Here is a 24029-nt window from a genome sequence, read left to right on the forward strand (position 1 = left end):
GTTATTCCAGTGTGATCTATAGGGATGTCAAAATGTAACTATATTATAATTTGTATTATTTTATATTATTAATACATATAATATATTATGTATTTAGGTTTTTAAATTACTATCTTTATATTCAGACATTAGGCAAAAGCATGCACACACATAATCACTGAGTTTGCTAGCCTATAATAATATAAAATGAAGCACTGATTGCATAGACGCTAGTAGATATTGCATTTCTTTTTTGTAGAGGCTTAATATAAGTTTGGCATACTATTACCACAGCAAGAGGATGACGTCTGTCAGTCAAGTGTTTTTGATTTGTGGATTCTTTCTTATTCTATCGCTGGCCAGCTCAACCCAATTTTTTCAAGACAGTTTTATTTATATAACACCACAACAACAGTGGCCTCAAGCTGCTTTATATTGTAAGGAAGATACACTGCAATAATAGGTCATGTCGACTGTTCACTGCAGGCCCAAATCAGCTCATGTCATGTCTGCCAATGGGCATGTGGGCTACTGGCTGCAGCACTTCAACACTTTTGTGTTTGCATTTAATAATACACTGTAAAAGCTGGTGGAAAGATGTTCTCAAAATTAATTACGTTCATAAAACATTAAGTTATGATTTACCGTTCTTCACCTGATAAAATGTTAAGACATAACTTTCACAGGCTGCTTATGTGAAGTGATCTCCTGAATATATATATGTGCTGGTTCTGTTATAAATGGGAGCTATTGAGCATTTATGAACTCTACCAGAATGGCTTTTCATTATTAAAATCTCTAAATAATGTTATTTTATGTTTTATTTGTTGATTTTTAATTTGCCACAGCATACCTCACACAAAAAAACATACAAGAGGGTCCCCACACACAAAAAATACATGGAGAATTAAAGACAATGCAGTTGCCACGGCATATGGTATCTTGTTTACACATAAATAATTCCTCCATTTGTATAATGAATAAATGCTAAACACACTGGTATTAATGGCAATTTTCTACTCAATTTGAGCAAACACTTTGTTCCTACAAGCCTCATTCACACATTCATACAACCCTTTGTTTACTGTGCCTAAGCACCTTTAACCAAACATTCACATACTCACACTCCAATGCATCAGGGGCAGCTCTACGTTCAGTATTTTGCCCAAGGATACTGAGACTGACATACAGGTTAGAAGAGCCAGGGAATCTGATCACTGACCTTTCGATTAGCCACCCGTGTGGCTCCCGATCAAATGTGCAGAGGTAGAACAGGTAAACTTCCAAGTTGGGAGAATAACTTTTTTGCCAAAGCCACTGAAAAATATCTGTCCAAATCATTTGTCTTTTACGTGGCCTGTGCTGCCTCAGGTTATCTTATGTCTGAAAAGTTTTAACTGTTCTCCCTTTAAATCATTTTTTCTTGTTTCTGATTGGCTACCGGTTGCAAACACGAGAGATACACAAAACACAAGGTTTGAACGAGAGATGAGTGGGGCTCAGCGACAGCTGTGTACCTCGCCAGGTGCTTTTCTAACTCGTCTACGTCACATTTTGTAGAGGGTAGCCTGTAGCAGCTGTGGCAGTAGTTTGGGTTTACCCTTTTTCTTAAAATAATATTTCGAGTTTAATCTCAAAATAACGCTAATGAGTTTTTTTTAATGTGGCCCCAAATACTCTGTCATCATTGACATGACATAGAGCCAAGGGCAGGGAAAAATAAAATAAAAAATCAATCTGCAGCCAGGAGTTTTGGTTCACAAGGATTAATTGCATACTTGCTGAACGTATCTCAATAAAATATATATATTTAAAAATGACTAATCTCTCACGCACATGTATTTGCGCACAGTAATATAAAGCCTATCTCAATTTTACACTCCCTCGTCGTGCTTTTTTTTCGACACAGCGTGACTCTTCCTCTCAATAGCAGATCTCCGTTACTACAGCTACCCCTCTCTCTCTCTCCTCCCTCCTCCTACTCCCAGCTCCTCTCTGTGAGCTCGAGCCACTCTTCCCTTTTGAGCATTCACTAGTTCTCCTCCCGAAACCTGCGCGAGGCGGCCACTGAAGCGCGAGGCGACTTCCCCCCTCTCCCCTTGACTCCAGTCAACATGGCTACAGTTGTAACCTCGACCAGATTCACAGACGAATATCAGCTGTACGAGGAACTCGGAAAGTAAGCGACCGTCAACGCCACCGCCGCCGTTGCTGCTGCTGCTCTTCTTGTTGCATTTAGTGTATGCTTGTTTGTATATGTGTGTGTGTGTTCGCACGCCCCCCCTCTCCGCTGCTGCTGTTGTGTTGACAGCGCGCGAGAGGGGCTGTCAAAAATGAGAGAGAGAGAGAAAAAACAGGAAAGGGGTAGGCACCCTCCTGAGCAACAAAGAGCTGTCGGCAGGTTCATGTTAGCGCTGCAGAGGCTTGCAGTTAATCCTGCATGTGCGTTTAATGGTGCGTGGCAGCGTTGTGGCTCTCTTTGTAAGCCCAGAAGGTGGGAAACACCCCCCCCCCCCCCGTAGGAGCAACTTGCGAGTCAGTTGATCTGCAGGTAGCACGCGTCGAAAAGTCGTTTGTATGTGCTGGTTGCCTGGTGGCATCTCCGGGGTCCTGCTCAGCTCTGTTTTTGTGCATTTCTAAGCAGACTGCAGGGCTCTTGTGTATGCCAAAAAAAACAAAAAAAAAAACAGAAGAAGAACGAGAAACGGGCTTTGCTTGCAAAACGTCTATATGTATGTATATGTGTATATATATATATATATGTGTGTGTGTATGTATGTATGTGTGTATATATATATATATATATATATATATATATATATATGTATATATGTATATATGTATGTGTGTGTGTGTGTGTGTGTGTGATCCTGGCTGTATATATATATTCTGGCAGAGATTAGATCACATCTAATCTCTGCATGTGGCTAATAGGTTTAAGGAGGTATCTGTGCAAAAAAAGTAAATAAACTAAAATAATGAAGTCAGGTTGAGTAAAAAAAAGAAAATGCTAATAACACTTTTCAGTGGCTTCATTCTCCTGCAGCCTTACTCATGTTTCTTCCTGGCAGCTATGACTGGCTCCTTTCACATTGAGCCCCGTCACACACTAGTAGCCGGGACCTCTTGTCGTACACAGAATATCAGGCCGTGTTAATATTGCATATGACTTCCTTTCCCCTTTCTTTAAGACTATGTGATTCATGCATGCCCTTACTATGTGTGTGTGTGTGTGTGTGTGTGTGTGTGTGTGTGTGTGTGTGTGTGTGTGTGTGTGTGTGTGTGAGAGAGAGAGTGAGACAGACAGACAAGTTCAGTGCACTTTTCCCTGTGACACACTCATGTTTGTTATGTTTGAAGTGGTTTCACACCGATCTCTCATGTGTGGATCTGTCTTGCTTCAGGGGTGCCTTCTCCATCGTTCGTCGATGTATCAAGAAGTCCACCGGCCAGGAGTATGCCGCAAAAATTATCAACACAAAAAAGCTCTCGGCCAGAGGTGAGCGCAGCAGATATGCATTGTGCAGCTCAGCGTAACAGTCAAGTAGCAACATGAATTTATGCAAAATGAACGCTGACAACAGTAGGCTTCTGTAGTTGCTCAGTGAAGTCAGTTTATTTCCTTAAGAGCAGCGAGACAGGCGTTCTGTCATGTCCTTGACAGCAGAGATTCCTGAAAAGCTGGAGGCCACTTGGCACAGCTGGGCTGCCTTGGTTTAGGTCTCAACAGAGGGGTTAGCGGGCTTTGGTGGTTGTTCGCAACCATTTTTGGTTTGTTACAGTTACTGCTGATCTCTAGCAAAGGATTGCACAAGCTCCAAGCTTGAGCCTAAAATATCCACAGAGGCATGTACGATGCAATGCAGGGTAGTTTTGGTTTATTTTAATAGGGTTGCCTTTATTGGTGATGATAATGTTGCACTTACAGTCACCTTCTGCAAAGTGGTGAAAACACAGCAAAAAACATGAGTAATCACATGAGCAGGCAGGTTTTAAAGAAGCCTTTAGAGTGGCCACACTAACAGAGTGACTTCCTGAAATTGCATAAAAGGATTTCATTAGCTCCATTTTCTTTGTCTCTGTAATTGTTACACATTTGAGTCATGAAGCCAGCCTTTAATATGTCCGAGTATTGAATGTCTTAGTTACTGAAAGCAAACCAGTGTTGTTGATATATTTCAGGAATCTAATAAAGAGTTGGTTCCATTTTTGAATTCAAATTGCCAAACATGACTCATCTCACATATTTGTATGTTATTGTCTATGAAATATATATATAAAAAAAAAGGAGAGTAATCGGGTCGATCAAAAAATGTTCTTGTCAGATGAATACACTTTGGATTGGAGTCATTTCTTACTGGATGAAAACACAGTTGTGTCATGAAGTGGTCGTTGAGTTAGTTTTCTCTTTTTTGCATTGTGACGCATTTTGATTGACAGTATATCTACATACATTAATTTCAGCTCTTCTTTCATGTGAATTTAAAGTTACGCTCATCATCAAATCAAACAAATCAAACGAGTGGTCCAGAAAAGGTGTAAACAGCAGATGTCAGAGTACACGCAACTTGTTAGTATTATAAGGAAGCAAAGAAAAAATAACAGCCTCACATAGCATAGATCATGTAAGAAATATTGTAAAAGCTGTATGCTGTATTTTCATAGATTTGTGTGTTTATTAGATTAGTGTAGTTTCATGTCTGAGAGGTGCACAGGCAGCAGCAGCATGTGCTGTTTACATGTGAGACTGGTAGGCTGGTCATGTCATGGTCTATCTACTCATTGCGTATCTAATTTTTACCATTCAGTGCTGTCACTTCAAAGATTGAGTTTCACTGAATTCCAACTGATATACAATGTATCACAGATTCTGTTTGTGTTGGGCACATACACACTGTCTTAGATTAATTATTAACCATTACATTTTATTAATAGATTCACATAATCATCAGTTCCTTCAGTCATTTTCTTTCCTCTGGATAGACTCCAGCTCTTCGATCATTCACTGATGCACACGGTGGTGATTCTTGTTCTGCTCTGAAGCCTTTGTGAGCATGGTGTAGCAGCCCATGAAACTAGTCTCCACCTGCTGCAGGTTCTGGTTAGAATGGCCCTCCAGCTTGCAGCAGAATCAGGACCATCACTGGCAGCTGTAGTCCAAGACTGTCTTACCAACTGCTGGATGAGAGAGTCACTGGAGAGGTAGCTGAATGATACTGAGGGCTGCCCCAACATCAGCTTACATTAGATCAATTAGGAAACCACAGGAAGGCTAGGACACCCTGGTTAGAGATGATGCATTGCAAAAAAAGGACGATCTATCCAGTTCATTGTGATTACAAGAGCAACAGCATAAAATGATATAAAGCTATTTTAAATACCCAAGTCAAACATCAGTGTTAACTGACTGAAGACGGGTGAAGTGCTGTACACATACAAAGACTATTTTGAATTTAAAAATATTGTCACCAATGGACTATTATATTTGACCAAAATGTTTGTGAAATGAGGGACAGTCAAACAGAGCTGTTAGCAACCCTTGCAGTCTTTTCAACGTTGGTTTTTTAAATGTGGTTACACAGCTGTCTTGTCTTCCAACTGTTCATGTGTCTGTCAGATTCTGTTGCAGTGATCTTGCCATGTTTCCAAACCTCTCTTGTTCCTTCAGTAACGTACAACCCAAGTTGTAAAAACCTGGATTTATTCCTTAAGCTATTGTATAATCTGCAAGTGTGTGTGTGTGTGTGTGTGTGTGTGTGTGTGTGTGTGTGTGTGTGTGTGTGTGTGTGTGTGTGTTCACATGCAGCATCTTAACACATGTTGAAATGCCACCACCTGTGTTTCGGTATTTGTGGCAGATTTGTTGTCATCGTCAGCCTGCTCGTGTCAAAGCATTTCATCTGCCATGTAGCTGAATCCAAGCATCACTTGTCTGTTGTTTGTTTTGGTTACCACATGTGTTTGTGTTTTCACATGTATCTCACTGTATCTCATCGTGTTTTTGTGTATGTCGCAGACTGATTGTGTGTGTGTGTGTGTGTGCGCTAGCGTGCTGCATATTTGTCCGAGTAAGCATCAGACCAGGCCACCGAAAGGTTGAGTGATGATGTGAGCTGCAGATCAGGGCCAGTTTTGGACTGATTGGTCTTGTTTTTTTTCCCCAGGGGATGCAGGCTGAATTGCTCTGTCTCCCCTTTAGTCTCACTCAAACACCCCCGACCATGTCATTTTCCTTCCTTTTCAAGTTGTTTTTCTCCTGCCCGCCCTCTCCCTACTCTATAAGCAAAAAATTGATTTGAGGAAAGATCTTAAAACTCTTTTCCGCAGCCGATTTGATCGTGTGTGTGGCTGCGTTGGCAGTGGTCCGGAGCTAGTAACCCGGCAACAGCAGGGGTGAAATTCTTCATCCCATAGGCTGTCTGGCAGGGAGACCGATCGCTGTGTGAGTGTGTGTGTGAGTGTGTGTATGTGTATTTGTTGGATGTGGTTATAATTATCGTGCAAACATGCACACTTGCAGACAACTTCTCATTTCTCATGACACGAAAACAGTTGCGCACTTTTTTTTCTCACCTCCTTAATGGTCTCACACTAAACTGTATGCATACAGGGCTTCTCTCTTAATAGTTTCACATTGTGACAGAGAATACATAATAGTGCCACCTTCTGTCATTAATCAGGCCTGAAATGTTCACAAACATGAAGCTTTGTATGTGTGAAACCCTGAATCTTAACCACACCATGTAAGGATTTTAAAGAATAAATTTGCTTTATTTAAACTTCTTTTAATCGTTTAGGCCACCATTTCTCCATTTCTTTATGTCAGTAACCACACTTGCCAAATTAATCTGATCTGGGAAAGCGGCAAACTTCTTGTCAGGAACGACGAGCCTTTGTCTGATCGGACGGGCGTGTAACCAGTGAATGCTTCAGACAAGGCAAATAGATTTCAGGTGAAAAAGAATTGCATATAATACCACTTTTGCTCAAACTGTTGTTGTAAACATTTTGCAGATCAACCTGAATCTAGTGTTTGTTTTTTTCACTGATGACGTTATATTAAATTTTTTTTTAAAAGTCTTATATACACTTTTTATAATGTGTTCCACAAGAAGCCTTCAGCCAGTCTACAAAGACATTTGTTACGCTTAATTTAGTCAAGTAAAAGAATGCATTCTGATTATACTTCTAGAGCAAGACTATTATATAGCAAACAAGCTATAACAAGCCTGAATTTAATAGCTAAAAGTAGAATACGGCGTTTAAATCAAAACGATACTGACATAAAGGGCGAAAAATTAAACTTTAATTTTAGTCGTCTCACTGGTTGAAACAAGTTTAATTCCAGATAAAAAGTATAAGATCTCTGATAACGAATCATACAGCCTGGCTGTCTGCCATGAAACTGGCAGCACGTAAAAAGGAAACTTGCCTTTACAGCTCAGTCACTTTTTGGATTGGGTTTGTAGAAACATAGATAACTTTTGTTGTACTTTCATGCCTCTTTACAGTTCAGTCACTTTCTGAAGCCTCTGATCGCTGTCTACGACTAAACATCTTTGCTGGAATGTGTTTTCAAACATCAGCATGATAACTAGATGTAAATTATATATAGGACTCGGTTTGCAGTCAATAAACATGTGGACTACTTAACTTCCCACCTCAGCATCATCTACCTTGTTTGTTGCACATGACTTTGCAGACATTTGGACCAAACGTATCTTCTAAAATATAATGTTTATGCATTGAATAAGTACACTTAATCTAGGAGGCTGCAGATTGTGCAGTTGTGGCTTTACTGTATGCTGTACAGTTGTATCACTATCCCAGTGGCATAATCTGTCTGTACATTGACATGTGCAAGGACTGCCTTGGTGGTAGTTTCTAATAAAAGACCAAGACCATGCTTGTGATCTGTAACTGAAAGTATGTACCATTTGCATTTTGTATTAAAAAAAGTTTATAGTAAAATTTAGTGAAATGGACCCAGATCAGTGTCTGTGAAGTGAACTCATGATCTTTTGTAATTTAGGGCGGCTTGTTTTGGTGAAGCAGACTGATCTCGATGACGTTTTGTCATTATCATTTCACTCAAGTAATTTTGAGTATTTATTATTGAATTCAGATAAATAAAAAATGAACTCACTAACATCTGTAATATTAGCAGAGGTGATTATTATTTTAGGCTGGATGGTGAGCTTGCTATACTTTTAATAAAAAATATTTAGATCGTGTTGCTGAGCGTTGCCTTGTTTGTAGCGTTGTCCAAACATTTGCGTTCCTCGTGCCTGCTGTGTTGTAGAGACGTCTCTGTGTTCTCAGATCTCAGCAGTTACCTTTTAGACAATGTGAGAATGAATTGCTAGAAGGATCATGTCTTCATTAAAGGTGGACACTTGTGCTTGGTTGCATTTATACACCACTGCAGCAGCTAGAGGTTCAGTGCCTTACTCTCTGGATCTGTTCACAACTAGAAATTAACACACACTTTATATATCGTCTGATCTCTGCCTGTGAGCTCCCTCTCAGCTTTTACAGATGCTGAACATACAGGATATCAGCTCTGATTGTTTGATGTCTGAGAACACGCCGTAGTATTGACTCTAGTTACTTATGTTTAGGCGGGATTAAACCCTATTCTCTGTTGCTCAGCCAAGGCACAGTGGCAGTGAGGTCAGTTACAGCTGGATGATGTGGCATCACGTGCTTGCTCATTGTTGCCGTAACACACAAATGACATGCAGTGCGCTTATAGTTTAGAGGTGCTGGTAGGTAGATTTTCCTTCCATTGGATAGAGATTGGGTAGCACCTTTGTCAAGAATGTGTTGTTGCTCTTTGTCATTACTTTTTAGCAACATTCGGCAGAACCAAGCTGTAATGATGTGCATTTGTGCTACAGCCTCACATTGGAGTTTACCTGCACTGCTGCAGCCCTGCATGGTGATGGTCAACACCCGATTGTCTCCTGCTTCTCTCTTCTGCAGCTTTTTAACTTGTCTGTGCTGTGGAGACTGTGGAGAAAACTCTATTTTAAAAAGCTTTGTGTATTTCACTTTCAGCACATTTAGAGGATTTCAAGGTTTCAAGGTAGTTTAGCACTTGTGTTCCTGTTCCCTTTCATGTCATTCTAATTTTAGTGTTTACTGATTGCTTTTAAAAAAAAGTTTGAGCTTGAGTAAGTTGCTGCTGATGTGTTGCTGTTCCTGCTTGAACAAGCAAGTTAGAGTCTTAAACAATATGAAATCAGTGAAAAGTGGTTCCACACATGTGTAGATTGTTCCCACAGCCCCTATACTGAGTAGGCTACATTCCTTTTAGAAGATAAGAAACTTTAGCATCAGTTTACAGAAGTATGATGATGATGATGATTACTGGTAGCCTGAGGGAATAGTGAATACCTGATAAAAATCGTAGGAAGCAGAAGCTAAGAGAGGAAGTGCTGCTTTTGCTTTAGTGGGAAAGGATTTCTGCATGTTTTTGTGCACAATTTGATAAAAAGGCGAGATAGGGTGATCTCCACCGCTTTGTGATGAGCCATGATTTCTGTACATCTCATGTATCGCATTCAGAATTCATTCTGTATCAAAATAAAGTGCTAGAAGATAGTAGTTAGATTTTAAAAATACAGTAGCAAATACATTTATAAGATATTTTCATATCTCTTTTATGGTAAGAGGTTACAATAGCTTGTTTCACTGCCTATCTCAGAATTGTATATTGAGGAAGTAAGAATTTGCTTAACTTTCATCTTTACATACCATTTATAGAGCTCACATTTGTTACCAATCATTTGTTTTTGTGGGAATCAGGTCTGAAGTTGCAGTAAAGTTGCTAAATCGCCTGTCTGAAACAGTCGTATCGTCACTATCACTGGGTTGGAACTTCATACGTTTTCAACATTTTCAAGTCTGCAGAAGCTTAAGGTTAAATATGCAGAATTAGTGTTGCGTTATCTCAGTCTTTGTTTCTCATGTACAGAGAAAACACTAGTTTAAAACCTTTCCCCTTGCATTACATTTTTTCATTCAGACTTGTTCTGCACCGTGAGGGCAGATTATATCATATTCCAAAGTGAGTAAAGGATTTGGTCTGTACTAAATCTTTAGTGAAGTCAGGAAGAACATCCCTTTCGCATACGATGGTCATTAAAACTGGTAGCAAAACTGATTTTATCTGGCTTGTGAGTGAATGTGAAATGCGGGTTCTCTGTCCTTGATATTATAATGCATATATCTCAGCTCTGCTTCTTTGAGCTCCAGGTAACAGATATCTTTGTGGGAATTTTCTCTTTTCAAAAATGCGCTGTCATTTGTGGGGAAAAAACCCCCATAAAGACCATGCGTGAAAGACAAGCTCTCAAAACTGAGCTGTATGGGGCTTAAGTCCTCAATAAATTCAGCATGTTGATTGAGAAATTATTAGAAACAAAAAGGCTGATTAAAGAAACAGTGTTAAAGTTGTCTTAAAGCAGTGTTTTAAATAGATGTGCTTATGGTGGAAAGCAATGGATTGGCACTGAGTATCGATTAAACATTACATTTAAAATATTGATTAGAAAGTATGAGTGAAACTGTTTTAAAGGATGGAGCAACTGTAGTATGGACACTGGGGTGTGGTTCATGGGTTTTTAGGAGGGCCCTTGTCCCTGTTTTTGCATGCAAGTTCAAAATAGAAGCTAATTGTCATAATGTTGCAATTCATATATGGTGCAAACATCAAGTAGGTCTTCAGAGGAAATTTTGCTATACACGTATAATAGTTTTAGGCTATTTCTAAATATGTCACAATATGGCCTGAAAATTTACACTGAAGGACAACCACAGTTACCATAAGTCTTTCTCTCCAGCAGAATAAAACTTAATATAGAGTTAACAAACTAAATGTGCCAAAATCATTTATCAAATACTGAACTGCTGGCATAACATACAGTAAAGGTGTCAAACTGTCACTGTGACTGTGGGAAAATGTGCATGCTAACATTTCCATGTAACTCCTGGGAATTAACTTCCTGGTTGTCTCATACTAAGGGTTTTTGTTAAAAAAAAACATATATAATACACGTGAAAACCAGTTTTTACTTCACTCATGGGATTCACTCAGCACAGAAGGTGACCAGATGCCCCACTTATTGTGGGGATGCACAGCATTTCTCACTTTTCCACTTATTGAGACATACAGAAGGACAGGACATGCACTCTTCTGAAATCTCGTTTTTACCCAATGGATATGAAGAAAATGAGGCGAGCTTCGTATCACGTTGAAGTGCAGGGTAGCCTGTTTTATGGCACCAATTCTGTGCCAAATGGGGAAACTTTTAAATCACACAGAGTCACAAGTTGTGCATATTTGTTCACATTATGGTGCAGATTATCACAAAAAAAATGTAAGCTAGAGTTATTTTTCCTTTTGCACAAAGTAAAATATAGTGTAAACAAAAAATGACACTGTATGCCCGAGTTCCAAAATTGTTAGAATTGTGTCTCAAAAGAGATGTGCAAATCCATGGATGCATTCCTACTGAAACCAAGAGATCACTACCAGACATAACAGAAGCTGAAATACATTTCCAGCATTTTTAATAATTATTGAATCAGAAGGCAAATAAAACACACACTACATGCTGAAACTTGCAATTGGCTTGCCTTACTGTGTATTTATCTTAGGTTCTATCTCAAAATTTCAGATTGACTCTTACCAGTAGTAACATGCCCCTCATTGTTCTGCATAAACATGCTCTTTGGCTTGTTTCCAGTTACCCAATCTGTGAGTCAGAAGTGATAGTCAAGTATTAAATGTTTAGTAGGGGAAGAATTGTGAATATCTATAAACAATGCAGTCAAAGGAGCTCGCAAAGAAAAGCGTCTGGACTTCTTTAGGTTACTTGAAGACGTTTCACCTCTCATCCGAGAAGCTTCTTCAGTTCTAAGGTCAAATGGTGGAGAGTCCCAGATATAAACCTAGTGGGAGTTTCCCCCCACAGAGGGACAAAAGGACCCCCTGATGATCCTCTAATCGCCTGAGCCAAGGTGTGAAAATGGGTGTGGGACCCAATCAGCCAGAGTTTCGGGTGAGTTCATTGTGAAACCTGGCCCCACCTTATCATGCGAATTCCTGAGATCAGATGGCCCAGGATGTGAGTGGGCGTTAAGGCGTCTGGGAAGGGATCTCAAAACTGGATTATAGATGGCAGAGAGTTGGTGTCGTAAACCCCCGCCTCTGTTCAAAGATGGTCGCTCACAGTGGACATAGATGGCTTCTTTCACTCCTCTTTCAAACCATCTGTCCTCTCTGTCCAAAATGTGAACATTGGCATCCTCGAAAGAGTGTCCTTTATCCTTAAGATGCAGATGGACTGCTGAGTCTTGTCCTGTGGAGGTGGCTCTTCTGTGTTGTGCCATGCGCTTGTGAAGTGGCTGTTTGGTCTCTCCAATGTAGAGGTCTGGGCATTCCTCGCTGCACTGTACAGCATGCTGTCCATTATGCTGTACAGTGCAGCTGAGTCTTGTCCACAGGACAAGACTCAGCAGTCCATCTGCATCTTTAGGATAAAGGACACTCTTTCTATTGGCTGCCTCCGAAGTCCCACAGGCTAACCAGTAGGACTCCTTCTGGTGGTTTCTTCCATCTCCGGTGTCCACCATCTGGTTTGGGGTTACCCCCACGACAGGCACCAAACACCCGGCTGCAGCTCAGTGCAGCAGCTTGAGCAATGTTGAGGTGCTGAACATCGTGCATTCAGGCTCAATCCCCAGTCTTCCTCGGAATGCTGTTGAAATTCCGCCAGAAGCTTGAGTTGAACATCTCAAGGACCGGGGATTCTGCCTGGTGTTAGCAGCACAACCTCGGTATATGTTAACTATACTATACGCCAGGTTTGTCCAGTATCCTGCCCCGCCACCTGATCCAACTCACCACCACGTCTTGCTCATTTGGCAGCTCAAAACCTCTCTTCACCTGATTGTCCAAAACATATGGCCGCAGATCTGATGATACGATTACAAAATCGATCATAGACCTGCAACCTAGGGTGTCCTGGTGTCGCATGCACTTATGGACACCTTTATGTTCAAAATGGTGTTTGTTATGGACAAACCGTGGTTTGCACAGAAGTCCAGTAACAGAACAGTGCTCGGTTTCAGATCTGGTAGACCATTCCTCCCAGTCACCCCCCTCTAAGTCTCACTGCTGTTGCTCACATGAGCATTGAAGTCTCCCAGTAGGATGGCAGTCCTACTGAATCCCCAGGTGAAGCACCCCCAAGAACCCCACCCAGGCACTCAAGGAAGGTCGGGTACTCTAAGCTGTCGTTTGGTGCACGAGTGCAGACGACCGTAAAGCTACTCCAGGCAAAACAAATGGGAAGATGTGGGTTATATCAGGTGCAGGGAACAAACCCTCTAGTCCACTGAGAAAAAACTCTAAACTCCCATGGCAAATTGGGAGTTTGGTGAGGGACCAGACAAAGAGCAATTCAAAAACCGCTATTAGTGTGAAATCTACGGAACAGTTCACCCTTCCCAGGATTAGCGCTACTGGGGTCCCATCCTGGAGCCAGGCCCTGGAGTGAACACCTGGTGGCCTTGTCTTTGCCTATGGGGCACAGCCTGAATAGGGGGCCTGGCTCCACCCTCCAGTAGGCCCACCACCCGCAGGAAGCGCTGCCGGTTTGGAGCAGTGTGTGTTGGGTGGCAGCCAGGGTTGGAGACCCATCCCCTGTTACCAAGTCACGCCTGGGCTAGTGGGTGAGGATAAGAGGTACTGACTAGATATAGTTGGGCTCACCTCAACACATGGCTTGGGCTCTGGGACCAGTCTCCTGGAAAGGGCTGGACCAATTTGCCACGGCGACCTTACCAGGGGTAAAGTAGCGATTCATAAAGGGGATGTATGAATAATTCATCATTACTGTCATAAATGTCATCTGACCCCATTTATACCTTTCATTATTTGGTCATGTTATCTGTTGCTTGTTCTCTGTGATCACATATCACATATCACATCAAAATATCAGTAAGTTCACATCTTGAATGTAGGTCAGTATTGTAGCCGGGCGTCAGAGCCCAGCACGCAGCCAATGTAGCTGAAGACGCAGAATGTAAGAAAATAGACGTGAAGCCCAACAATGCACTTAGGGTTTCACAATATTTTTTTTTTTTACCAATTGTTTGAAACATTTTCTGTGTAGACACTAAAGAAAAGACTGTTCAGAGTGATCTATCCCGACAGTGTTTCATGTTATTTTTAGCTGTAATTATGTGTCACGTATTGTGTTGAACTGTGAAGAGAGTGTATTTTTACGCTGTTATTAGGTAAGGCTTGTGATGTCAGGAAAAGAAAGAGGGTAGGCTGGCAGGCGGCACTTGTCCTGCTGTTGAATTATTGAGGCACAAGGATACTCTACTGTTACTGTTCATGGGCAAGAGCTGAGGAATAGACCCCCAGACTCCTTTTTTTGCTACCTTTATTCAGCTGATTTTCTTTCATGTGTCTCATTTCTCCCTCAGCCACCATTTCCTTCCTTTTTTATGCTTCTCTTTTTTGCCAGCTTTTCCTCCCTGCTTCTAGTCATGTCCTTCCCTCTCCGCTCTCTGCAAAGCTGCTGCATCGCAGACCATGCAGGCAGACGCGTGTGTGTGTGTGTGTTTGTGCGTGTGTGTGTTTTAGTTTTCAGGCTTTTGGTGGGCTTCTGGTGCGCCGCTGCAGGCTGATTGGCAGAGGCCAGATAAACGTAGCAGCGCTGCGTGGTGAATGTTTAATGGGACCAACTGTGAATATTTAATGAGAAAAAGAGAGTGAGAGTCTTATATGGAAGCAGAAAGATGTAGATATGGAAATGGAGAACGGGGCGGTCAGCGTTATACTCGCCAAAGCAAGAATAGTTCATGGTGTTAGTCTTTTCACAGCATGCAAACCTTCCTCTTTTCTTATTAAGACTTTGACAGTGTGTGTATCTGGAGGTAGTAACATTTTCCAAGACTGTCCTTCTGTCATATTCATGTTGCTGGTGTTTTTTTTTTCCTCTTTTTTTGCCTCTCGTGCCCATCATTATCCTTCCTGTCTGAATGACATATGGCATCATGTGGCAGCCAACTTGAAAAACATTTTCATTCACCATATAGTGCCAGCCAGTTTGGACTAAAACTAAGAGTAAGATCTAGACTAAGATTGTCACTTTTGAGTAGATTAACTATTGCTATTAGGCCAGTCTAGTCAGCTGGATTGCAAGTGATGACATATGATATTATGGTGCAGATTCTTTCCAAATTTCCAGGAAAAGCCCCCTGACATTAAAATTTTTAGATCAACTGTGCAGAACCATTGTATATTCAAACCAATGGTAATATATAGGCAAATCCAAGCTTATTTCAGCAATTAATTTGGCAATTTTGCTCAGAATTATTATTCCATTATTAAAATAGTTGCAAAAAATAGTGAAAATGGTAAAAACTAGTTTATAAATTTTTTTTAATTTTTTCCAACCTTTTTTTATTTTCTAACTGATCATTTAACCATTCGTCAGTTAAATATTTGATTAAATAATTAGATAGGGCTGGAATTCTTTGACTTTCTATGACCAATTGTATTTAATAAATTATTTTTATTGAAATGATTAATTATTAATATTTGACTCTGGTAGGATTACATCTGGAAAACCAAACCAAATATGTAGATGGATCCACTGTGGCAACCCTGTGACCTCTCTAGTTTTCAATCATTTTTTTATCTAGAAAGAGTTAATCTTCATATCACCTGTTTTCATTGTCACAAATATTTGCCTCAAGGCTTCTGCAAGATTTATTATTATGCTTCCCTAGCTCAGTAAGCCGTGGCTCAATTCAGAACATTATGATGTAGTTATTAGCAGTGGATAACTGCAATAAAATCAAAGTCCTATATTAAAGAAAGGAGGGAAACCAATTTTTCTGGGATAATCGCGGACACACAAATAGCTTTCTGTTATCCCTACCACACCAATTCATGAACTTGTGTGTTTTTTGTTTTTGTTTTTTTCAAGTCAATTAACCAAATAATGTAGGAAATATTTTTTGCAATTTAAAAAAAGTCAGAATGGCAAATTGGACTGAAATTAACAGGTGAACCATTTATAAAAAATAATTATTAGTTGAAGCCCTTATCCAATTCAACATGTGAGAGAAACATCAGGAAGGCTGTAGATGATTGTTTGTAGTTGTGTGCCAGATATAATGAGATGCTTGAGATGAAGCAGGTACAGCACCAGAGGTGGCTAAATGCAGAATGCGTTTTTGTCAGCGAATAAGGTCTCACACTCATACACACAGAGACTAATGTTTATCTATGTGATCTGTAAAGTAATTAAACTTTATTGGTGAGTAAGTTACAGTAAAATACTGTTTCGTAAATAGAGAGGTTTTTATTGAGATTATTTATAGCCACAGTTGAAAGACTGAAAAGGCAATAAAGCAGGGTACACACATGGGAGAGGCATCAGGCAAAAATGTGTGTGATAGTGTGTTAGTCTCTCTGTATATGTGTGACAGCGAGATGACATCAAGCTCCAGAGCTCTCACGAGTTTTACTTTTCATGTCTTTTTATTGCTTGGTTCACTTCTTCTCTTCTACAAAAGAATTGACCAAAATTGATGTTTTTTGTGTTAGGGATATGTTCAAAGTAATACAAACTTAGAGCTATCTTACTAGATCCAAGGTGACTCCTTACTGATCCTCAGAATCTGACTGTCGAGTTTAAGCTTAAAGCACCATTCTCACAGGGCTAGAGACCGATTGGCAATCACTGACAGCCTCAGGTTGCTAAGGAAAAATGTGTATTCCCTGGCTATTCAGCATGTAGATGCTGACAGTGGGTAGTTAAGTTAAAGTAATAGTTAAAATTGGGTACAAGACGTATACGGCACTGCAGCTCCTTTTCCCTCTAGTTTGCATAATACGCTTTGCAGTAGTGTTATAGTTGGCAAGTGTTTGCAGACAACTCAGGGTCTTACAAACAAACCTTGTAGTGACCAGTGGTTTCCAGGTCCAAGTTTCTAAGCCTGTATGACTGAGGCTTGATCTATCTTATTAGCCTACTGTTCCTGTTACGTGCTTAAATCAAAAATAGTTGAAAAAAACCCCTGTGAAATTCAAGGTTGTGGAGAGAGCTGGAGGCTAAACCACCTGAAATAGGCCACAGGTCTATACTGTACTGTTTGAGCTGAAAATAAACATGTATTTTTATAGATGAAAGGGGTTTTAATGGTTTACCTTTAGTGCGAAAGCTGGTCCTTTTTGGGATAGGTGTGAAAGTTGTATTGGTGGAGATCAATCACAGGATTTTTATGATGGTTAACGCAGTATATAACTGTACATCTTAGGTTCATTTTTAGTCTGATTTCACAGCTAAATTGTTATAATGCTACAGACACTTAAGGAGGGTGCTTAAAAAGACATCCACCTTTAGGCCTAAGGACAATAAATGTCCATTCCCCAAAAAGTGCTATAAAAACTTTATATAGTAATATTTTTTTCCACTTTAAATTGGTCAGTCTTTTAAAACTACTTCTCCCTGAAATATTCATATAAAGTTTTAATTATATTTTCGTTGTTTTAACCCTTTAAATCCCAGTTGTATTACATGAGCGCCCTGTTTTTTTAGCCCCAAAAAACAAAAAAACTAAATATTTTCCAAAAAAAACATTTGAAGTAATATTTGATTGTTATTATAATTAGGCCTTTAGATGGGTCAAAGATTGGCACCAAAATTCATTTTGACCTGCCATTATTTTTTTTGCAGGAGCACATTAAAAAATGCATGCCTAAGGACAATTCCCCAAAAAGTGCAATAAAAATATTAAAGAAATTCACCCTCATGAACAATGCTTTATACTAGTCGGCCTATTGTAATGTACACGGGCATACTTTGGTAATTGAATATAACAACAACCTTTGTGTAAAATGATCATGATGTTGAGTAGAGTAAATTTAAATGAAAAATAAAATCTGATTTAACATGAATTCTTGTCTTAATTTTAGATTAATCAGATATAGTGACTGAAATGGTCATTAATGCTGTCTGTGGGTAAAGTACGTATGTGTGTCTGCTGGCTACTCTTCAGGGATAATCCACTCTTAATCACATGCTTACTGTCATGCTGTCAATCACACAGCTTTTCACCGTGGTAACAACTACCTTACATTTCATGCAATCCTTAACACCGGATGGCTAAGATTACATCACCTTTGTCACCATATATTTAATGGTAACTTGGATTGCAATTCACAACACAAACTCCTCAGGCGTGAGGTCGGCCAATCAGAAGGCAGTGCTGTCGGTCAGATTGATGGTTTTCAGAAAATGCATTTAAAGGATGTGACCTTTTGTCCACTTATAATATGACAGCAGCCACTGAAGCAAATTCAAATTGAAACTCCCTCAACAGGAATCGAGTACACACTCATTAACATTCATTTCATAGAACCTGTGATGTCAACACAGTGAACTGCAGGCATAAACTGTAATGGCTCAATTCAAAGTGCTGACATGATCAGTGTCTGTGGCTTTGAGCAAATGCCAAATGCTAATTCACAACATAGAACAATGAGCCAAGAAAAATAAAAGTACGCTTGCTCCATATTTAATATCATAACTAGTAGAGAGATGTACCTGCCTGTTGAAACTCTTGTCAACCTCTATTGTGCACATTTGTCAGCATAATGACATGAGGGGATTTTGGCCATTCATTGAAATCTATAGATTTTGATTCTGTATTCTTTAAAGTGCAATTTATCTCTGTTTTATTTTGATGTAAACCAAATGTGTGATGCAAATTATTCTATTTCATAGTGGCGAAACATGCAAGCTAATACTGCACCATAGATTTGTATTTTTTGTTGTCTTTTTTGTGGAGGTCTGTTGTACAAAGAAACACTGAACACACAGGAAAAACTTGTTGGAAAGATCGATTTACTGACAACCTGCACTGCACCGTTGAATTTGAGTGGGTTGTGAGGTTGGAGACAGTGTTAAGTAGGTGGGAGAGGAAAATGGGAAGCCCTTAGAGCAGTTGGACAGCAAATGGATGAAGTCACCTTAAAAATTTTTTAGGTATGGCACAGAGAGAAGGTTTTTGAGTTGCTTAGCCAGTTATGGTGGCTTTTTGATATTCATCCTGCCAAATTAGACTTTTTTTTATGAGCTACATATTTCTAAACACATTTATTTCTTGCCTCATTTAACTTCTTTCACCACATTTCACCCTCATTTCAGTTAGTAATCTCCTCTTTAAAGCTGGTTATTTATCCAGGCAGCAGACGGTTGACTCTTCAACACACCACTTTACGTATCTAATTATTTTATTGGTGTATGCTTTTGAGTGTTCGTTTTACAAGATACAAACCAGCCATACCCAGAAAACCACTCTGACATCTCTGCTAGACTCTAAATGAAGAAGAAAAAAAGGACACAAACATGCATGCGCACACATAGGATGGTGGATCTGTGTAAATATTTGTTCACCGTTGTTGTCATTATCTCCATTTGCACTTCGGGTTCTTTGATCAAGGCTGCTATTTTCCCAGGAGGAAGATGTTTGACAAGCGACACAGACCCAGAGTAGATCAAAATTACAAAGTCTGTTGCACTATTTTCTATGTAGTGCCTTTTTAGTGCTATCTGTTTAATAGTAACAAATGACACCTGTCTGCAAGTTCCCGGCCAAGTTAAAATGATTAAATAATCCCCACTTAAATCCGCTCTGTAGCTCCAACAACAGCTTGTAGTACTCTAATAAACGTGTTCAGTGGAGTCGAAGGCACGGCCACATCGTTTGGTTGAAGTGTGTCCTCCTTTCGACTGGCACATCACCAGCATGGTTGTTGCGTTTGTGTCTGCTTCCAAGGTTACAATCAAAACAGCCTTTCATAATAAAAGCTTGCTCACAATAAAAGTCCTATTCAGGGCCTGCTGCTGCCTTGACACACTTGTGTGTCGGTGTGAGCAATGATGGTTTTGTGCAGCCTTTAATGGAATGAAGCACTCGATCATCTGTGAATTATAATTACAAAATGAGCTGCTATAATATCAGAGCGCTTGATGTCACCACTTAGTGCTTACAGTGATGCAGTGAAATTGGATCATTTTAGGTTAAGAATAGCAACTTGTGCATTCCAGTCTTCATAATTGGCTAAAGTTAAAGACACCTTTTTCAGGTTTTTGTCCAAGTCAGAGTCTCTTAATCACTTTTATCCTGCAGCATTTTTGGAGTATAATTGTGGCAACATTTGTGAAATTAACAATGATTTCAGTCACTGAGAAGTGGTCATAGCATAGAGTTCATGTGAACAAAATAAACCATTCAGACTTGCTCTGCTACTGCAAAAAAAAAAAAAACACATGGAGGGAAATGTGATAACAGCACAGTTAACTCATTGTTTACACAACACTTTCTGAGCCTGCACTGGCCACAGCTGAGCTTTTATGGTTTCTGATCCTGTGTGTTAAGGCTAATCCGTCCATATACAACAAACTATTAGCTCATTGCATCACTGAGCCGTTCACACTTTAAAAATTCCAATTTGCTTAACAGAAAAATTTTAAAATTAACGTTTCATCAAGATTAATACACAGAGAATGTTTACATTTGAACATCATACAACATTTAAAATTAAATGCCAAAGAACAGTGAAAGTATTTTGAGAAATTTATGTTCCTTATATACAATGTTAGATTAGCAGAAGTTAGCTGTGGCTATCAGGTTTTGAGCTAGCTGAACAATAAACAGGAAGGTTTTTAACTATGATGAAATTATGATAAAAGAGGTGTAGTTAGAAAATTAATGCTGTTTTTAATGTGTAGTTAAATCATTTGGCTAAAAAAATTTATTCTAGGGTTCCATACGCTTCCATCCATTTGCTATACTAACCTCTTACCAGCTTTCACTTTATGGGTCAGAAAGAGCACATGGATAGTAGATGTAATTGTGTGCTTTTTGTAAATATTGAGTAAATTATGTTATTTGTTTGAAAATAAAGTTCAGTTCATGTGTTTCTGGCTATAGTCTTAATTTAGTTCTTTGCTCAAAGTACTTGAGGGTTTTTTCTTTTGTTTAAAAAACCCCACTAAATTATGAGCTCCTTATATCAGTAGTGCATTCACGTTTTGTTAACCTCATGACCTGCGTTAGTTATCACAGTCTGAATAGTTTAAACTCGCAGCAGGGATGTGTTCAACAGCTCCCAAGCTGCGATGCTGTTACGTGTTCAGATGTCTTTAATAACATGTGGCATAGTGAGCTGTCAGAGTAGTTCTGATAAATCTAATTTACCTTTTAATCTTGAGTTGTATTTGCTTAGCTACGCCACAGTGTAGCTGAGATAACATGAAGAAAAAAACCATTGTGTAGCAATGACTGAAACGACTATTTATATTTAAATGTGCCATTACTAGAGCTGGGCGATAGAACGATAACGATATGTATCGCGATATAACTTTTACTCGATAGAGAAATTAAACTATCGCGATAGACTTCGCCGCTCTTGTCCTCTTAAAAAAAAAAAAAAAAAAAAAAAAAGGTCAGCCAATCCAAATTAAGTAGCGCAGAGCCGAACCAATCACAGCCGCAGCGTCACGTCGCGTGACTTGTTACGTACAGCACAAGTGCCAAGCCGCACGTGTGTATGTTTGGGAAGCAGCCAGCGGGTAATGGAGGAAATGAGTGTGCCGACTAGAAAAATCAACCGAGCGTGACCGAAGAGAAAACAGATGATGGTTCCAATGCCGGAGAGATTGTCGAACGGAAGAGCCATAGAAGTTCCGTAGTGTGAAGGTATTTCGGCTATTTCAAGTCTGACAAAAATAGAGTAGCGTGCACTGTAAATTGCGCCGAAAGCAAGTCTGGAAATACAATAAACTGGTGCATGCGTCACACTGTGCGCCACGTTATTGTTTCGGTGAAATGAATTTCTACAATACTGTTACTGTTAATTCTACTCTCTGCAGTGGTTAAATGCTTACATATACACACAGTTACTGTCCGTCCACACTTACGACTCGGTTCTGCTTCTATGCCCCAGCTTTGTTTACTTTTTCCCACCGAGGCTTCTAGACTTCTGATTGGCCAACATTTCTGCACGGTTAGGAATCTAGCGCCACCTGCTGCTTTGGCATGTTCATAGCAGCGTTTTCCTTCATTTCTGCCTTTATGTGTGGACGGATTCTTTTTTAAAACGAAAACGGAAAATCTCCGTTTTCAAAAACACCCGTGTACGTGTGGACGTAGCCTCAGTCTCTGACTGGAAGCGCTAATTCGTCATTCGGCTTTTGTCAGACTAAAGTAACTGTTAAAACTGTTTGAAAAGCTAAGCTATACAACAAGGAGAGATTGAGAATTTCCTTTTAGTTCTCAGTTTATTTGATATTGACAAAAGTTAGTCAATTTTGTCTGTTCTTCTGTAAAACAAACTAGGATTTATTTTTAGAATTAATATTTTGTTTCTAAGTGGAATTGACAATTTAGTCTGTTTCGTTTGTTCTATTTTGAAACTTAAACGCTTTAGCGGCTGCCTTTTGTGTAGTTTGCAATATTTGCCTTTATTTATCTGAAAAAGTCTCATGTTCCTTAAGTACATCTACCCTGTTGAACTTATTATGGGAAATAAATATTTAAATAAAAACAAGCTGCTGATTATTTCACATTTTACTTGTGAGCAACGGCACATTTAAATCTTACAAATATAGTTATTTGGCTTATATCGTGATAGATATCGTTATCGCCTGAAATGAAAAAAACATATCGTGATATGAAAAAATCTCATATCGCCCAGCTCTAGCCATTACTATTTTTTTTTCCTTCACCGTGACTTCACTTTTTCATTTCTGCTACTGACTGTAAGACTTTTACATGCTGCGTAGCTTTCTGCTTTGATCCATTATTCTAAAAGACCAGTGATATTAAGAACATTAGTTTGGGGTCACTGGACAAAAATGATGAGATGATGATGCAGCACTAATGATGGGATTTTGTCAGTTTAAATGATATGGAAGTGAAGGTTAAAAAGGGATTCTGCACGATACTAGAAAACCTTTTTTTACAACAAACATCTCTTTTTTTTCCCTTTTTTTTTTTTTTTTTTTTTGTTGCAGATGACGTTATTACTTTACGGAGAGAAATTTGCCTAAAAAGTGTTGCAAATGCATACGACATGTCCACAAACGTAAACTAAGACTTACAAATGTGTGCGATGATTTGTGTGTAACTTTTAATGGCCTCACGAGCAAGTGCTTCAATCCACACACAAATACAAAGCAAACTATTTTACAAATGCGTACATCAAAACCTGAAGAAATTCTAATACAGTTTATTAAGTTCAACTCACAAATCCGATAATTGTACCTTATGAAGACCGTTCTGTGCGTCTGTTTCTAAAAACAGACCTAACATCTGTCTCGCTCACTCCAAAACCTTAAATATAAATCGCATAGCACAAATTGCCTACTATGCACAGATCTGTGTCATGCATAGATCCACAAATGTAAGATGGATTCAGTTAACATCTGAGCTTCCACTGCATACATCCCCCCCCAGTAAAGTGGACGTTTGTTTTTCTAAGTAAACAGAACGACTCGTAGCAACAAGAAAACACAGATTTACCAGTTACAGATACTACACAGTAGCCTATAAAGGTTAATATAAGGTTTAAATAATCTGCTGGACGTTCTTCTGCTGGGAAAAGTCAGTCAGTGCTCAGCTGCAGATGGGGGAGCACCGTGGTTGTACATCACTGTGGATCATCCTCTGCAGTGAGTATATGCTAACTAATCTCTGTATATTTTGCATGTAGATATAAGCCAGGTAAAATGGAATAACACTTTGATGTAAATTTTACCATTCTGTGATGAAAACAGGCTGACATCCTGAACATTAGCGTAAAGAGTAACCCTGAACAGGCTACTTTGTCGTGTTTGTAGTTGGTAAATCTGTGTTTTCTAGTAAAGGGGTTACAAACTGTTCTGTTTATTTAGAAAAAGAAACGCACGTATGAACTGGGCCAGATGTCCCAGTATGACACTGGGACA

At 39.4% G+C, this 24029-nt stretch overlaps 1 protein-coding gene across 32 annotated transcripts in view; it reads left to right on the forward strand.

Annotated features, from left to right (window-relative positions):
- The first annotated feature begins 1945 nt into the window (after nucleotides 1–1945).
- camk2g2 (calcium/calmodulin-dependent protein kinase (CaM kinase) II gamma 2) overlaps nucleotides 1946–24029 on the forward strand; it is an 83037-nt gene continuing 60953 nt past the window's right edge. For 18 of the 32 annotated variants that reach the window (XM_004570051.6, XM_076891516.1, XM_076891517.1 and 15 more), the window contains exons 1-2: nucleotides 1947–2158; nucleotides 3384–3478. In XM_004570051.6, coding sequence (XP_004570108.2) covers nucleotides 2094–2158; nucleotides 3384–3478 — 160 coding nt within the window. In that variant the 5' untranslated portion in view covers nucleotides 1947–2093. Of the gene's footprint in view, nucleotides 2159–3383; nucleotides 3479–24029 lie in introns of all 32 variants that reach the window. The other 14 variants (XM_004570064.4, XM_004570065.4, XM_076891519.1 and 11 more) reach the window with 2 other exon arrangements.

Source organism: Maylandia zebra, linkage group LG13 (assembly GCF_041146795.1).
Source record: "Maylandia zebra isolate NMK-2024a linkage group LG13, Mzebra_GT3a, whole genome shotgun sequence".
Lineage (NCBI taxonomy): Eukaryota > Metazoa > Chordata > Actinopteri > Cichliformes > Cichlidae > Maylandia > Maylandia zebra.